Below are 19,029 nucleotides of genomic sequence, written 5' to 3' on the forward strand. Positions count from 1 at the left end.
TCTCTCCTCCAGAGTATTTAGTACTTTATCTTTGTGACCTTGGCAACAATTGCAATCACATTCTTATTCCCTCCCCCTGGTCCAGTCACCACCAGATTCAGAAGGTCACACTGAAGTGCCACCAAGAATATCCCCTGACTTCTTCTTAACTCACAGAAAAACCTGTTACAGATAAATGAAAATTGAAGTAATCTGAGTGTTAGCCATTGCTGACTTTGTACAACAAATAATCTCAAACATTCTGAAAGGCTTGCTGGGTATTTTGCAGGGGCAAGGAGGGCTATTATGTCGATCTCTAGCAGGAAATTGTGTGCGTAACAAAGTCCACAAATAAAAGAATATAAAGCTTATCTATTTTCATATAATCTAGAATATTATCCTTACCAATTTTGTTGAAATTTAACCAACCTATCAAAGCCAGCTTATTTATATTTCTTTATACTTAGCTGCATCTCTTTCCTGAAACTCAGCATTTAAATTTGTCTAGGCAATTTTAAATTAAACTACCAAATTAAATCAATGAAAAAGTAAATGCACCATACTTAGTGGGCAAGGGTGCAATCCAATTATTTTGTTGAACTTATTTGAAGGTTGGAAACTCTAATGAATGAGAAAAAAATCATCAGACTTGGGCTTGCTATAAATAGGCTTATTAACTATAGCCTATTTATATGCACAGTATAACAGCTGCAGTCTTCCAGAAAGACTTGCAGAATGTGTTAAGAGACAGTCAAATAAAGTATCATCTGAACACTAATGCCAGCTAAGTGAACAGATCCCTGGAGTACTTTAGCATGTAAACTGAAGTCAGTGGACTTCAGACAGAAGTGGAGAACATAAATCCAAGACATCCCTGACTTCAGGTTTACAATGCCAAGGAACAAAATCATACAAGCAGAACAGACCACAAGCTGTAGTATCTGCTTGTAAGATAAGACAGGGAAGAACATACTTGTCAACAGTTCAAGATCTTGTTTTTCCTTTCCTTCACAAAGAATAATGTGATTTCAGGTCCTCTTCCTGATTATTTGAAAGGGGAAAGAAGAGGAGGGAGGACATCACATTTTAGAGCTCAGTAATTGCTCTCCTGGCAAGAAGCTGGATGACAGACATTTCCCATTTGGAATGGTAGAATATGCTCTAGTCTGCCGAGGAGCATGCCACAGAAGAAGGTGTCCTAAAACTATCGTGTGTGTATATATATATCTGTATCTATATCTATATATATATATCTTACAGCAACAAATTCCATTACAGTGGAGGAATATTATTTCATGAAATACCTTCTCCCACAAGCAGCACATTAAACTTGGCACATGGAGAGGATGAGAAAAATCTTTGTCCAGTTAACATCACTGAAAGCAGGAACTAAGCACAATGATCATTAGACCAGGCACACAATTAAAAAATAAAGCTCAGAATGTTAAGTGATACAGAAGTACTGTGGTATTTTTCCCTGCTGAGTTGAAATATTTAAAATACAAGGAAAATCCTACTTCTATTTGCTTATATGCACTCTAGGAAAACACACTGATTTGGTGCAATTTCTAAAGCAGCATGGTTTACAGACAGTTTCACTTTACACCATGATATTATTCCATTCTCCACCCTGTACATGATAATGTATGTATGATTAGATGAAACAGGACACAGAGGGTTTTTTCTGAGTAATTTATACCAGGACACTGTACACTGTTCTTGAGACTAATATTTCACAATGATGGTTGTAAATTCAAACAACTGTGATAGAAATCAGATGTCAAGGGACTATGTAACTACCAGAAGAATATGCATTTTAGTTTATTTTTGTTCAAATTTGTAAACCAGTCTATGGAATAAATGACGGAATAAAAACTAGTGGGAAAAGCAAATGCAGACTGTGAGGAACATACTTTTCAGCATGCATAAAGAAGAAAACATACAGAACCTGTAGTACAAAATACATTTTCTGTTAAAGACCCTGTAACATGCCCTTTTTTTCTTTGCAACTTCAATAAAGAAGAAATGGGATCTCAGTCCTAAACACATAAACCAGTTTACTTTTCTGACAAGCACTATTGAAAAGACAACCACGTAAATCAGGAATTTGTCCAAAATTTCCATTTACCTATTACAATGAATTATAATTATATTTGTGCACAATGAAATTCTAGATAACTTACATCACGATATATTGTTGGTATAAGTACTGATAATATTTGAGAAACTCTATGAACAAAACTCATTCTTTGATTTAATTAAGATTTTTGCCTGCCAGCCTCACAAGATCTTTAACATTTTATTAACAATCATTTTGGACAAATTTTTGCTGGTATAATGTGCTTTCCAGTGTATTTTGCTTTGCCAAACCATAATAAATACTTTCGCATCATTATGACTACATTTACAATGTAAATGTACATTGTACATTGGCAAAATGCAATCTACAGTGGCAAAGTGCAAGGCCTTTAAGGTTTCAGAAGCCTAGGGGACTCCTTTTAGGCTGATGAAATTGTATAAAAAACTATATAACAATGGTATTAAAAAAACCAAGAACAAATGATATCAACATTTGAAGCACGTACTATCAAAGCGAACCAAGGCCTTGAGTCTAATTCTCTTAAAGACCATGCCAGCTGTGGTCAGCTTATCATTTTCACCATCTCTCCCCACTCCTTGTTCTCACAAAGCAGCAATGCAATGCACGAAACGCTAACAAGTCTACCCACAATTCTGCAGCTGGTTCAGCGTTTTCTCAAGAATACTGTCTCTCTGCCCACCAAAACTACAAACTCTGCTAGATACTCTGCTACATCCTTGAGTAACCATCTCTCTCAGCTGCTGCAACCACACGTTTCTTAGCATAACACCTCTACTGTCAGTATTTCAGTGCGATTGAGCAGACCAAGTTCTTTCCCCCTTTCACCTCAGCCCCAGCCCGAACTTTTTAGATTTCACTGCTATTAGCATTTCCCCTCCATTCCATTAATAATGTTAGCTCCGTCCACCATCTATAATCTCACTGTCAGGTCTTCCTCCACATTGGTTCCATGTGTGAGAACCTCTGAATCTGTGTCGAACAGTCCTCTACATCCAACCCACACGCTCTTAGACGTGCAGTTTTTCATCAGACTTGCATGGAAAATACGTATTTTTTTTTAGCACTGCACTCATCTCCTGGACTGCAGACTCACTAAGACAAGAACTGTCTTGGTAGTCCTCCTTCTGTTGTACAAGGTCAATCATACAGTCTGCACCTAACAAATACAAACATACAACTACAGCTATTCAACTACTTCTGTAGTGAACAGTGTTTTTTAAACTAATCCTTGACACTTGGCACCAGCGTTTCTGGCACCTGTTTATTCATAATGAAAAGTACAATACAAGTTTCTTTCCTCCTTCCTCCTCAATATTGTAGTTTCTTACTTCATGCCTCAGGCAAGTATCACATCTGCCAAATCCAGGACTACCCTTTAGATACTCTTGCATATCAGAATGCAAGAAGGATGCAGTGTAATTTTAGAAGATAACTTTTTCAATGTGGAGAAAAAAAAGCTTTCACAACCATTCTGTAAACCCTATGTGTATTTGTAAATTATTACTGAAATAAAATCCCACAGTAATTCTTTAAACTGCTGTGTGGGAGTAGAGACAAAGGAATGGGTGGAAAGAAAAAATATTACAGTGTATCTATCTGCTTATACTCACACCATCAAAAGGACTACAAAACTGTGTGCTCAGATAAATTTGCTAGCCAATAGAACAAGCACCCTAAATGTTTTTTAACTTCTAGTCTCACAATTTAGTTGGCTGCAGTTTAAGAAGCAGATAAGTTAAAATCCAACCAAATGTTCCAAACAGTAGTGCACAGAGCAAAGGTCTAGCAAGTAGCTTTGGGCCGATACCAGACTGCATTCAAAAAGAGAAAGAGGCTGGGGTAGGCAGCCAGCTGACGTGTATATGCTGGTATCTATGCCCAGGCTCAGGTGAAAGGCAGAAAGCACGCTGTCTGAGCTTACATCGAGAGAATCCAAATGGAACACGTGTAGCAGGGTGACAGCAGCACTCAATTCCTCCAAACTCCACTTGACTCTAGTGAGGAAGGCCACCTAGATGTCCTCATCCCTTGTCACTGTCACCCTGGTGCTGCAGTAATCTAGGATATCACCAGTTGTGTGCCAGCGAGTTGAGTTAGCACACTCTAAGGTGGTCCTGCTCCCTCTAGAGAGCGGTTGTCGATGGCAACTAAAGCTAATACATTTCTCCTTCATATTGCAATAGCTCATATGCAGCGATGACTACTGTGCGTCAGCTGGCAAGAGGATCCTGTCAAAGAGCTGCTGGCTTGCTTGTACCCAGTGGAGCACATCCCTTCGTTCTGCTCTGGCATCATGAAGCTGAGAGACCCAGCAACTTCAGGTGTCTCCAAGATCAGCAGAGACTGCTACTATCCCAGCCCTCTCCCCCACCCTCAGCTGCCCATTTATAGATATGGTCTAGTTATTTTGAAAACATCTGAACATTACAAAGGTCACATTACACTGGTGAACCTGACCTGATGCCTTCCAGCAAAATTATATGAGGAAAATAATTTTAAAAAAGATGTAAGCTATTTTGAATCTTTCTTCCACATATACACATTCACTTGTTCCACCAATATTTCAGACACACACTGTAAGTAGTACAATGCTTTTTAATTGTTGCCCCTTAACGACATCAACCACATATGTACTAATCACTTACAAGATGTATTTGTTGCATACCCAGATACTGAGGTTTCCAAAAAACATGCCCACTTTAGGACATATTGGTCATTCAGAGTCAGAAGGCGAACCATTGTCAAGTTCTCCCCTGCAGAATTAAATGCTTTCCAGTCAGCTCTTGGGTTTTAAATGGGCAATTCAAGCTTTAGAAGATTTGCCAAGCTCTATACCACAAAATCTCGCATGCACTTCAGACTTAAAATTTGGTAGGCCTTCTGGCAATTTAAAAAAAAAACAAAAACCACCACATTTTTGAAATGGTCAAGTTACAAAGAAAGATTTTCCTCCGTATCAGTTTCATATTAATTTGACTGTTTTCATCATGACAAGACCTCTGTTTAAGAACAAATGATGGCAATATTGTCACTCCCACAAGGCACAGTATAAAACCAACCCCCTCCAGTAATAGTACAAAGTCCTGTTACTAATAAAACAAACACAGACATACACAGAGGGTACTACTCCTTTCAGCAAATATTGATACAAAAACTTCAAAGAAAATAAAAAATTTCCTAACAGTGCCAGTGCTCCTTCTTCACCCTTTCTCTTGTTCCCTTTTCATCATTTCTCTTTCTTCTTTTCCATCAGTTCGCTATCATGAAGTAATGGGCTGGCACTCTCAAAACCCCATCTCCATAGTCCCCTCTTAAATTCTTTCAAATTCTCTTAAATTCTAGCAGTGACAGACATCAGCTTACAGTCACAGGAGAGAGGCTCACAGAAGTGCACTTACAAACCCTTCAACATTTTGGAATGAATAGCAAAACAATCCACATGGAGAAAATGTGATAATGGAGCCATAAGGTGATGGCACCAGGCTCTTAAAACATTTCTACTCAAAGCTCTATTGTATGCATGATCTAGTTTGAGCATAGGGATATCTGGAAGCCACATCAAAGGGCTAATGGATAGACATTTTGTTAACATATGTAGAACTGATGCCAGGCCATAAAACAACATTGTACTGAGTATTACACAGCTTCAGAGAAGTCGTCTTTTTTTTTTCTCGGGTTGGGGTTTTTTTTTGGCCTACAAATTATTTCTTCCCTTATGTGCATGAATGCCTAACAGGCTCAGAAGCCTGGACAATTTTCATGTTCTCTTGTTCCCTGGAGCTTTGCCCAGTATCACAAATTCTGAGAGGGGGCTGATTTTTGAAACAGGGAAAGGAAGAAGAATGAAAAAGTAAACAAGCTGCTGTTTCCTTTGTAGAACGGGTTCTGTTACATCAGTCATGGACTGGTAAAGAACTTCACAATCTATTACCTCAGCATCTCTGTTTCTCAGGTCACTCCTAGGACTGCTACTTTCAAAGTGCTGTCCAAACTTGGCTCAGAGCTACAGTACATTCTTCAATGGTCTTTTATGCCTGTGGTGTTCAAAACAGAGTCACTTTTCAAATGGTACATTTTGTAGATATGGCACTCCATAAAAACAGGAGGCAAAAAAGCAGTGTAGAGTGAATTCCTGGAACAGCTGTTCAGGATTCAAAAAAAGCCTCTTACAAGCCCCTCCGTTTCTGCTCTACAGTATTTATGCTAGATCGCAGAATAATGAGCAACCATTAAATTTAGGTACTTTGTAGGGCACTTAGGAAACTGTTTTCCTATCACTTAGTAACTGTCAGATAAGTAAAACAGCACCGCACACCAAGAAATATGCAGTATGGAAAGATACTGAAAGTCAGGATTATAGAAGAGTTACATCTTTATCCACTTCGATACCTTTTCAGTTAATCGAGTATTTTGTAGTTCCACGTTTGGCACTTTAGGTACATTGAAGCCAGACTAAGAAGAAACAGCCACTATTTATAGCATTTCCCCAGAGATGGGAACAGTTGCTTCTGCAATTTAAGACCAATCATGTTACATCTGTATTAAAAGGAGAAGACAAACATGTTTTACTGCCAGCTCTGCCTGAATTTCAAACGAAAACCACATTAGTTAACTTGTGAATTTCTCAGTCAGTCAGTCTCCAGTGTCAACTTCCACAGTTTAAATAAAATATCTCACCAATACACAATACAGTACAAAAGGATGCTAACAGCATGGTCCCAGGTTCAACAGTGTGCTTCAAAAACTCCTTCTCCAAGATAAAAGCCAGGAATTGGACTGCAAATGTCTCTAACCTGCAACAGCCCGGACCTCAGCAGGGTCTGCTACATTTCACAAACTCTTTGGCTCAACTGTCAGAAGTCACACAGGCTTAAATATGTTAAGTCCCACAACCCACAGGTTCTCCACTCTCACTGCTGTCCTAAGCACCATGAGAATGAGATCCCAAGCTCAGAAAGGCTGCCAGGGCATCAAGTCAAAGCATGTTTGGTCCCACTGCTTCCAATCTGTTTGTATGAAGCTTGAACTCATTATCTTATGGGCACAGGCCTCACCTCCTTTGGGCACTTACAGGGATTCAGGCCTCAGCAGGCACTAAATGAGGACCTCGGGACTGACAGCGAGGATGGTGGATGTCTCTGCTCAGAACACGCATAGTTATGCCCACATGACATTAGCAAGGGTCCTGTCTGGGGAGAGCAGCGCTTCCCTAACTTAGAAGGGATAAATACAAAGATAAACAGAACAGAGACATTGGTGAGACACTTAACTTTACTGACAGCATGACAAAAATCCATTTCCTTTTTCTGTTCAGATGCTTTCTACACCACCTGAAAACTTGATAGTGCAAAGTTGCAACTTACAGTAGGTTTCAATGTATATTTTTCTTAGTTGGAACAAGTGATGCTAAAGCATTTGCTTACTGCTACTGGCTGGCCAAACAGAAAGGACAAAGCAGAACAGAAACCTGAATTATCAGTGGGTTAACTTTTCAAAAGTACCTGCATGCCTCCGGTGCAGAGCTGCCTCAAAAAGCAACAGGACATCTGCACTCATGTCACATCATTGCTTCTGAAGATGAATGCATTCCTGAGAGCTTGATGCTTCACAAAGCAGTAATTATATTTCTTTTATTGCTTTAAGTTGTTCAGAAACGTAAGCGTGTTAAAGATAAGCACAGGTGCCTAAACAAAGGTTTACAAGTTTGATAATTCTGAGTATCAATTTTGATAATATCAAACATTTCTTGCAACAGCAAAAAGACCTCATTGCTCTCTACAACTACCTGAAAGGAGGTTGTAGCGAGGTGGGTGTCGGTCTCTTCTCCCAAGTAACGATGATCTTGGAGGTCTCTAAGTTTGATAATTCTGAGTATCAATTTTGATAATATCAAACATTTCTTGCAACAGCAAAACAAAGCATGTATTACAAGACTTCAAGAACACTAAGTCTAAAATAAAGCAAACTTTTAGGAAAATACATCAGAATTATTTAAACTACTTTTTTTTCTGTTTTCCTTAACATTTTTCTAGTTTTACTTTTTTCCCCTCCATTGCTATATGCAAGAATCCACACAAAACATTTGGAAAAATTACTTAAAAAGGAGGAACTGAACTGGACATGCTGCAAAAGTGGTGAAATAAAGGGAAAAAAAAAAGGTCAGAAAAAACAATAAGTCATTTTCCCCTTTCAAGGATTTTCGTAATAACATTCAACATGGCTTGTAACAGATAAAATTTTCAGACAAATATGATTTCGGATCTTGGCGATTATATTAATAAACATGCTAAAACCTCACAGGAGGAATTAATGAATTATTTATAAATCAAGCAGTATGTTAAATTCTGGTCAATATATAGATGAACACAAACATGCCTAACATGAAGTTACATCCAGAACTGTACCAATTCTCACCAGACTTCTTCAGTATCCTACGGTGACCCTCATTTTCAATTAAGTTCCAGTTTTTTAAGTTATAATTTGCCACAATACCTGCGACCAGTTATGTTTCACAGGCTTCAGCTTAATTTCAAACTGCTTTGCTTTAGACCTTTGCAAGAGTGATACCACCCGCTGCTGATTTCTCACCCAGAGTTCAGAGATCCAGATTTGCTTTTGTTTCAATTCAAAACTTAAATTGAATTTTTGGCCCGTGGAAATGGCACCTTTCTATTCCCCTGGATTTGTAATGCATTTTGAAACACTTTGGCATAAAAGGCATTGTAAGAGTTTGGGTCTGCAGTGTATTTTATTGCCTAAATAGCTAGATGGTTCCCATTTTTACCAGAGTAACACAGTGGAATGAGCGTGGTGAAGCACCCATTAAGGCTCCAAGAGGAACTGAGTACTAAAAAACCTAAACATTCACTTGTTTTATTTTTCTGTTCCTTGGTTACATTTTCAAAGTGTGTCCACTACCACTCCCATTAACATCAGCAGGGGGCTTGTAAATAAGTCTTTACCCAGTGTTTCAAAAAACTGAGCTTCTTAGTGGAAGAAGTGAAGAGATCCCAATCCACTTCATTACTTAAAGAAACAGAGCAGGACAGCAAAGAGAAAATCAAGTACATGCAAGCATCTTAATGCATCTTTGAAGGTTACATGTGGACACTTTATAATCTGAATTGAAATGTCATAGTTTTGAAATACACCAAACAAATTCAGGAAAGACAGCCTATTAGCTGGTTAGAAGCACTGCTAAAAATTCAGATGACATAAAATTAAAGTAGCTGTACCCTAATTTAGGAGTTGGGGCATTGTCTTTAACTTGGTAAACATAAGTTTCATGAAGCTAAACTCATAGGATGGTATGCAAATCGATCAACCCCGATGGTCCTTACTTTTTCCCTGCCCAGTGATCAAGTTTCTGAAACTGTCCACTCATGCTAACACTGAGAATCTCTAGACATCACAGGCCAGAGCTGCAGAACTACCATCTCAGAAACAATAAAATGTTGTAAGAACTATGCCTGGTTTAAAGGACAGAGATAGTCATTCTTATTTTCCATTGAAGTTACAAAACGACAATGTTTAAAAAAGAATCGTGGCTCAGTAGATGTACTTCAGCAGCAATTTCTAGTTCTGCTGTAACCGAGGTTGCATCAGCATTTTCACAATAAACCATACTGCCAGAAAAATCATTCCATGCTGTAAGCTGACATAGAAGACCTCATACCAGGCACAAATCCTTCAGCACCACAAATTTAGTTTGTACGATTTTTGGCTAAGAAGTCGGAAGAAAAGAGAAAGCATGAGGAAAAGTCTTAAAATGGAAAGCAACAATTTAGGATTAACTAGTGTTCAAACAGAATTTGCAGATACTTTTTAGCACAGATGGTTTATTCCTCCAAACTAACACACATACAACTCCTGCTAAACACAGCAATGACCTGCACAAGAAAAAACATCTTCGAAAAAGTTAAACTGACATCCTGCATTCACGTTTACATCTGAGGAAAAACTCAGGCAAAAAAATTTATTTCCAGACAGCAGAACCTGGCTTATCTGCCTGATCAAGAAACCACTTGAAGATTATTAACAGAACAATAAGCAAATGCCGAGCACAAATCATTATGGCCACATTAACTTACTACTTGTTATTTAAAACAATTACTGTATTCATTACAGTGATAGGATTTCACCTCTGCTTCCATACACACTTCTTTGTAAGCCTATGCAGATGATACTATTTGAAGTGAGCTTTAAGCCAGGGAAACAAAAAAGGAGGAGATTAAATTGTGTACAGTTTAGTTGAATTTCCTGTTCTTAGAACACAGTAATTCTTATAGTTTTCTAAAATATATGCTAGTACATTAGAACTGAGCCCGGTGGTTTCAAACCTGCTACCTGAAAGAGACTGAAAAGCCGAGATGTCTGAAATGTAGAAGAGCAGGTGACTAAGAGTTACTTGTTTGAGGGATTTAGTAGGAAGGGCTGTTCTTGGGTTTTGTTTTTTCATATTTTTAAAGAACAAAATAAGTTTCTTTTTGTATATTCTCACTCACCTGCTCTGGGTACTTGCTTCCAACTATCTCTGCCACGGTGTTAAAGGAAGGAGAGTCTGGATAGGTCTTAGCCCCCATCTTCAGGTGCACAACGATCTTAGTGCCCCGGAAAGACATCCGTGACATCATTTCAGCATCTTCCACAGAGATGCAAGCAGTGGGAATCCGGGGCACATCAGGCTGGTAATTCTGCCACCCAGTATGTGGGCTGTGAAAAGAAAAATAAAAACACAGTGTTAACAAGTTAGCTCCCTAAATTATTATCATTATTATAGAATTATTAACAAGAAAACTTTCACTACCATCCCCAGCAGACTCTCAAAAAGGATATATCTACTATATAGATAGATATATCTATCTATTTTTAAATAAACCTTTTGATAAAATACATCAAGTGTTTTTATACTAATCAGAATATCTGACTGTCACCATTCCATATGTCTGGAAAGCTATTCTGTGTCAGCTCTATTTAGGTCATTGCCATGCTTTGACATTACAGTAGTAAATCCTGTGATACCACGCTTCGCTGCTTTATCAGGAAGAAAAGCAATGAAAAACCAGTAAGTGAACAGTTCGTAAGAACAGCATTTTTTTCCCTCTGACAAGTAATGAAACTAAAATTCACTACTTCAACTATTTCATCATCAGAGTGGAGATTTATTTTGAAGAGCACTAATATGAGAGACTTCAGGAAAAATAAGACAGTAAGATCATAAAAAAAAAAAAAGCACATTTATTTGTTGTCAGTACACTCGAGATTTCAACCACTACCTGTAGGTGAAAGAACTAAAAAACCCCCCCCAACAATTAACTTTTATATAAATTACGCAAAGAAGGAAAATATGCACCACTAGATGTAAGGCCTCAGTGTCTTCCATTTAGGAATAGCTATGCCTTGTAGAGGAAAAAAAAAGGGAAAAAACCCCAACCCAAAATAATCACGAAGTTCCTCTGACATTCACAGTGTGATATGGAATGACCTCTTTCCTCTCAGAAAGCTGTAGACAGTTTCATGACTATTTAAAGCAATTATTTCCCTTCCAGAGGCTCCTTCTACCACCGCTGCGTGCAGAGCTAACTGGAGTGAGTGATTCCACATCTGACATCACAGGATCTCTAAAAGGTATGGGACAAGTTCCTTGACAAGTTCCTTCAATGTTTTTTTCACATTTGGCCATTATTTACGTATTTCTCATTTTCTGGTGCTTCTGTTGAGATCTTTGGATCTGACTTGCAGAAGTACTGAGCGTTACAGCTGCAGCCAAAGTCAATGCTTTTAAAGTGAAGTTGTATATAAAGCCAGATACAGCGGAAAAAAACACGTGTGGGAAAAAAGAGAAATCAGGATCTAGATGTATGCCCAAATTCGCAAATACTCCCGATACAAAATCACTGCCTTCCTTTCCCATTTGTAAAATGGGAATAAAAATACTCTTTGTTTCACAGACAGGAAAAAAAAAGGAATAAAAATACTCTTTCTTTCAAGAGCACTGACGCAAAGAACACTTAAGAACCATTCTGATACCACAATAATGATCGGAAATCGACTGTTATACAATTACATGTCCTGAATCCTAAAATAAGCTTAGAACTGCGCATTGAAATATTAGGGCAAAACTCTGAATAAGCAGCTCTTCTGTACTGGCCATCCTCTGCAGTAAATCTGTAAGCTGAAATAATACATCTGCAACCCTTCATTTCAGGTCTACTTTATAATTCTCAAGCTTCAGTCACTACTCAAGAGACATTTTCAATATATGTAAAATATTCAGTCATACAGAGGCTTCCTCAATGTTCTTATGAATATGCTATTTATCTATTTGTCTCAGCTACTAAATTCTGACTTTATCAGTGAAATGCCAGTGAGTAAAGTTTCCAAAGGAAATCTCTAAAGCTAAAGCATAGTCTTTACCTACATGTTACCCTCTAAAGGTAAATCATATCTTTACCTACGTGTTACCTTATAAAGAAGGGCAGGAGTTGAAGCTTTCAAACCAGATTACAGACATTCTTCACATCAACTGTTACAATTTTGAATGCTATTTTTCCATATTGATTTCCAGATTGAGGTTGGCAGGGACCTTCGGGGTCATCTGGTCCAACTCCACTGCTCAAGCAGGGCCACCTAGAGCTGGTTGCCCAGGATCATGTCCAATATGTGAAAATCTTCACCTGTGAGCCTACTTAGAGCAGCAGACACATATTTCTTTACATTTAAAGAAAAATTTAAAAAAATTGGGGGGGGATCTTTAAGTCTTCTAAACTGGAAAAAACCCCACTTAATTCCTGGAGGAGATGTGGTGAGAAGGAAGGGCAAAATCCACTTTCTAAGGATCTAGATTAGGTAAAATTGGAGAGATCATTCAGTTCTATTTGTTTAGAAGAATAAATCCTTCTCAACCATAACAAATCATATCGTAATCAATAACATAACCCGCAGAGTAGATATGTAAAAACATTTATTTGTAAACAAAATACTAAAATTCAGTTACAGAGATCTTATGGGAGCTGCTTCAGAGTATAGACAGATCTCTTTATTAGGTGGCAACAGTTTAGGAAGTTATTGCTCCCAGTTGTTTAGGGCTGAACCTCACACGAAGGCCGGTGCCCCTTCTCTCAGCTTTGCAGGTCGGGTGACCTGTAGCTCACCTTTGAAATAACAGTTACCCTGGTACTCAGAATCTCTTGTGCCACATAATCCTCCCTAAGTGGGATAAATTCACGTAGACTTATAAGTTCAGATCTTTTTTTTTTTTTCTTTCCCTTTTTCCCTGTAAAAATAAAAAAGCCCCCCTCACCCCCACTTTTAAACTGTGACAATTTGCTGCATATGTTTAATATTTCTTTGAGTGTTTGGGGATATACCCAGCATGTTAACCAGGAGACTTTCCAAAAAACATAAAATAAACAACACACTGAAAAGAAAAAAAAAAAAAGAGATGACACTTTCATGTATTAATGTTCCAAAAAAACCCCTAAATTCAACAACTGAGCACAAGCAGTTTCTGCTCATTCTAAATGAACCCATTCACCTGTGTCTTCTGGCAAGATTGTGTCTTAGTACTAACATGCCCTGCACGCTGAACTGCAGTAATTTAAGTTTTATCACCACCTGTACTGATTTCACTCTCCTTGTTATTTCCCAGATGCTCAACAAAAGAAACCCCTAAAACTGTATTTGTTTGTCCAATATAGTAGCAATTACACTTCCTTCAGATGCTCAATCCCGATGCTCCACCACAACTGTGAATAAAGCTTCTGACAACCCACTGAGATGCACACGTGCTTACACACCTCAAATGAATGAACGTTTGCAGGTACAAAATCAACCCCAGCTAGCCCAAAAAATAAACTTTGAAGTTAACTGGTAGTCTTGCTATTTTTATGCTCAAACTACTATTTCACCAAGATTATAAAGGTAAACCAAAGACATTTTGGCACAGGCAGGCAGAGCCAGCAACTGTTCAGACGATACTGGGACCTGAAGGGAATGGATGACTGTCCAAATAATTGCTACAGAAAGGGAAATGGACGCTAAGCATGACCAGGACGAAGGCACAAGGCAGTATCACAGTCCTGTACATTCCTAATGCTACAAGATGAACTCACATAGAAAACATTTGTGGCAGGCACTTAGCATCCCGGGATATACCTGATTAAAGTTTACATGCATACAAAACACGCCATGTGTTAAGTATATCTACATAATAAATTACTTAATAAAGTGTCAAAGAGTACATCAAAAAAATTCTAAGTAAATTAAGCCCCTTTTATGCAGAGATAACCAAAAACTGGAGAGGCTGCTGACCATATGGCAAGACCTGAGCAAGAATTAACTAAACAAAATAGAAAAGAAATTACTAGCAGACTGTGTGTAACAGATGAAGATGGAGAGCAGCAGTCCCGCGTTTGGCTCAAAGCAGGGTAAAGAGGATGTGGTTCAGGAGAAAGAATTTTGGTACTGGTGGGCAAGGAAGATTTTTTTTGTCACCGAGTCTGAACAAACACGACTTTGTGGCTATTCTTTCTAAAAAAAGCTTACAAAGATCTGCTTCAGCCATAATGTGTATACACACACCCCCAATGTGCAATTCTTCACACCAAGCTCATAAAGCAATCTAGGGCTGGGAAATACAAAATGAACGTTGTCTAAGCATCCTTACTTTACTCACTCATACAAACACATTGTGAGACACTAATTACATACGTAAGCGCCTATTTTCTACAGCACCCATGCCATATTCACTGTACCAACCACATGTAATCTAAATATTCATATCAGGTCAGCTAGCTCGTTATTATTGACTTAAATCATAAGTCAATGATTTGTTGATCATTGTAGAAATCATTCTATTATTGTAGAAATAAAATACATTCCTGAATAGAATCATAAATTGAGTGGTTAAACATTGGAACAGGCTGCCCAGGGAAGTGGTTGAGTCACCATCCCTGGAAGTCTTTAAAAGACGCGTAGATGAGGTGCTTAGGGACATGGTTTTGTGGGCATGGTGGTGTTGGGTCGATGGTTGGACTCGATGATCTTAAAGGTCTTTTCCAACCTTAACGATTCTATGATTCTATGACTATATTAATCACTAGCTATACCCACAGCAAGATCACAGCCTTAACTCTTGGTAATAGGCTCACATCCTCGTCATACTTTGGTACTTATTTCACTTGTATATGCTACATATCACAGAAAACCCCCTCACATACAAAGCTTTACACTTTAAAGGAGTGATGGAACATCCTTGTAGCAAAACAGAAGGGAAACTGTACATCTTGATCTCACGCTTAGCTATGGAGAACAGCTACTCATGAGTGCCTCACTCCTTTATCTTTCTCTTCATCGAGAGCAGCATAGCAAGGGCTGAACTCCATTCAAGAAAATTCCCCTTTACAAAACAAAATTTGTCCTTCTGCACACTCAGACTGTGTACGTTCTTTCAAGATTCTCACCATTATCTGGATAGAGAGGCCAAACTGTAATGGAATTAATCAAAATGTCAAAAGTATTGTTAATCTTCTCAGAAGAATTAGATGTTTAAAAATAAAATCAAGGCTATTCCCCATTTACAGCCACTTGGCAAAATATAAAAGAAATAAATTCAGCCCAATTTAGTGTTTCTGTCATCATTTGTCCCAAGATTCTTTTGCTTTGCTTGCTTGTTATATTGGCTTTGTAGGATTTGATTTATTGGTTTACAGTAAGTTGAAATAATAGCAAGACTGCTAAATTTGAAGCAAAATATGAATATGCACAGAAAATTTTAAGAAACTAAGGAGCAAAAATACAATGTGGTACAAATATGGAATTAAATACTATAGCAGTCTGTTACCAAGGATAGATTATTTGGAGTCTAGTTTGTTACCAAGGATAGATTATTTGGAGTCTAGTTATACAGTCTCTTCCAGATCACTTTCTACCAACCTTTAATTGATGTAGCATCTGCACAAGTGTAACGAAGTGTAAGAGACTCCAGAAACTATTGGCCTTACCAAGGAAAACTCCCTTTCAAAAAGAGTACAGCATTACTCTGGTACCACATGGACTCCATTTAAATTAACATTTAGAAAACTGTATCTAATCAGTGCTAGGCACTCATTAAAATTAGCCTTTACCAAACAAGCATAATAGCTTTGACATAATTACGTATGTGCTAGGCTACAGAATGCAACTAACACATATATGTTTGTATTTCATTACAATATTCAGTACACATGCACCAAGGGAATTCTACGATAACCACAGAAGTTTTTAAAAAAAATAGCTGTCATGGTTTAACCCCAGCTGGCAGCTAAGCCCCACACAGCCGCTCGCTCACTCCCCCCACAACTGTCGTAGTTTAACCTCAGCCAGTAACTGAGCCCCACACAGCTGCTCACTCACTCCCCCCCCAGTGGGATGGGGGAGAGTCGGAAGAGTAGAAGTGAGAAAACTTGTGGGTTGAGATAAAGACAGTTTAATAGATAAAGCAAAAGTCACGCATGCAAGCAAAGCAAGACAAGGAATTCATTCACTACCTCCCATCAGCAGGCAGGTGTTCAGCCATCTCCAGGAAAGCAGGGCTCCATCACGCGTAACAGTTACTTGGGAAGACGAACGCCATCACTCCGAATGGCCCCCCCTTCCTTCTTCTTCCCCCAGCTTTATATACTGAGCATGACATCATGTGGTATGGTATGGAATATCCCTTTGGTCAGCTGGGGTCAGCTGTCCCGGCTGTGTCCCCTCCCAACTTCTTGTGCACCCCCAGCCTACTCGCTGGTGGGGTGGGGTGAGGAACAGAAAAGGCCTTGACTCTGTGTAAGCACTGCTCAGCAATAACTAAAACATCCCTGTATTATCAACACTGTTTTCAGCACAAATCCAAAACATAGCCCCATACCAGCTACTATGAAGAAAATTAACTCTATCCCAGCCAAAACCAGCACAATAGTGTAGATTAGATATGGTTTGTCAAACAAGAAGCAGAAAACAACTATGAATGGTAAAATGATAAAATGAAGCAAGTCCAATGAATTCCACCCTGGGACTATCCCACTGCTGAGAAGTAGAAGAGTCTGCACAGTCCTTTCCAAACCTCTGTAGGAAATGGAGGCTTGCATCAGCAGCTCTTCAACTGAAAAAGAAACTTTCTGCATCTTACAGACATGAGGATGACTCTCCAGCAGCTGACAATACCTTGAGGGAACCATTTAAGTCATACACCTGTTTGGCCTCCTTCTGCCCGATATGAACAATCAAGCTCCTTCCTCCTGTGTTTACATCCCCGCCTTGTGGGAACGCAGCTGCCTGCTGCACGCTACCATAGGTATGTTAGCAGAGGGCTCCTGGAGGGAACGCCAGTGACAGTCCTAATTGCTAGCAGCTGCAAAGCTTCTGGCTTCCTGGGGTTTCTTTTTATTTTTTTCTTGAACTCCTGGCTTCTCAGTCTTGAGCAGAAGCCATACTTATATCTTCAGTGACCCCCTCAATCACCAGAGACTAGTGAGCACACAGGACAAATTAAAAAAAAAAAAACTCACTGGAAACAGATGTTGTATTTTATACCTACAGGAAGGATATAAATAAATCCAAACAAAAAAACCCAAAACAAAAACAACAACAACAAAATCTTCTTTATTTGTAAAGCAGAGAATCAGACAAAGACGCATCACAGGGCTAGCAATACATAAGCAAACTAAGTAACAGCTAGCTGTCTAGAATACTGATCTGGCCTTCGTACCTCCTCCATTTAATGACGTTCATTATTATTGATAATGAATTCTTACATCAAAATTATCAGGCACAAACAGGTGTGAAGAGGTATCGGAGCTCTCAGGGTAGGATCAATCACTGTATTAGTGCTTCCAACTCTCTGTTTCATTGCAGACAGTAAGTTGCAAGGAAGGTCAAGCTCTCCCATATGTATGCACATACATTAAGTTACACCAGAAACCTGAGCCTCCTCTGGCATGGAATACAATATATTACAGACAGTACGGGGAGGTTCCTCCTCCTTTCAAAAGATAGTCACGGTAAAGGGTAACACGCAGCCAACACTTTCAGTGAGCTGAAGGAAAAGGGTAGGGATGGAGGATACTGGTCTTACTGTCATGATTTAACCCCAGTTGGCAACTAAGCACCACACAGCCGCTCGCTCACCCTCCCCACCTCAGTGGAATGGGGGAGAGAATCAGAAGAGCAAAAGTGAGAAAACTCGTGGGTTGAAATAAGAACAGTTTAATAATTTAAATAATAAGATGATGATAATAATAATAATAGTAATAATAACAACAACAAAAAAAATAATAAATTGTAATGGAAAGTAAAACGGGGGGGGGAGAACAAAACCCAGGAAGGGAAGGAAAAAAACCACAACCAAGAGGTGATGCAACCGCTCACCACCCACCAACCGACGCCCAGTCAGCCCCCAAGCAGTGATCCTGTCCCCCAGCCAACTCCCTCCAGTTTATACACTGAGCATGACGTCACATGGTATGGAATACCCCTTTGGCCAGTTTGGGTCAGCTGTCCTGGCTGTGCCCCCTCCCAGCTTCTCGCTGGCAGGGCACTGAAAAGTCCTTGACTTAGTATAAGCACTGCTCAGCAACAACTAAAACATCGGTGTGTTATCACATTATTCTCATGCTAAATTCAAAACACAGCACTGTACCAGCTACTAGGAAGAAAATTAACTCTATCCCAGCCGAAACCAGGACACTTACCCACCGTAAAACTTCTTCCTTCTAAACAGCTAACCACAGAGGTAAATAGAGGGGAGCAAGTTCTGAAAGGAGTCAGGGGAAAGTTTCCACCTCACAGAGAGGGCGTGGATGGAGCTTTTCTTCTTCCCTTCCTTCTCAATGCCACACACCCTTCAGAGCAGTACGCTCTTTGGACACTGTCCTCCAAAAAAAAAACCTGAAATACGAATCTATCTTAAACTCAAACGTATTTAG

The 19,029-nt window shown here is 39.0% G+C and overlaps 1 protein-coding gene across 1 annotated transcript in view; it reads right to left on the minus strand.

The window, feature by feature from the left end:
- Positions 1-19,029, minus strand: part of CPQ (carboxypeptidase Q) — a 158,147-nt gene that overhangs the window by 92,386 nt on the left and 46,732 nt on the right. The window contains exon 5 of the mRNA XM_009324404.1: positions 10,585-10,792. Within this exon, the coding sequence (XP_009322679.1) occupies positions 10,585-10,792 (208 nt within the window). The remainder of the gene's footprint in view (positions 1-10,584; positions 10,793-19,029) is intronic.

The sequence above is a fragment of the Pygoscelis adeliae genome, unplaced genomic scaffold, assembly GCF_000699105.1.
Source record: "Pygoscelis adeliae isolate BGI_AS28 unplaced genomic scaffold, ASM69910v1 Scaffold145, whole genome shotgun sequence".
Lineage (NCBI taxonomy): Eukaryota > Metazoa > Chordata > Aves > Sphenisciformes > Spheniscidae > Pygoscelis > Pygoscelis adeliae.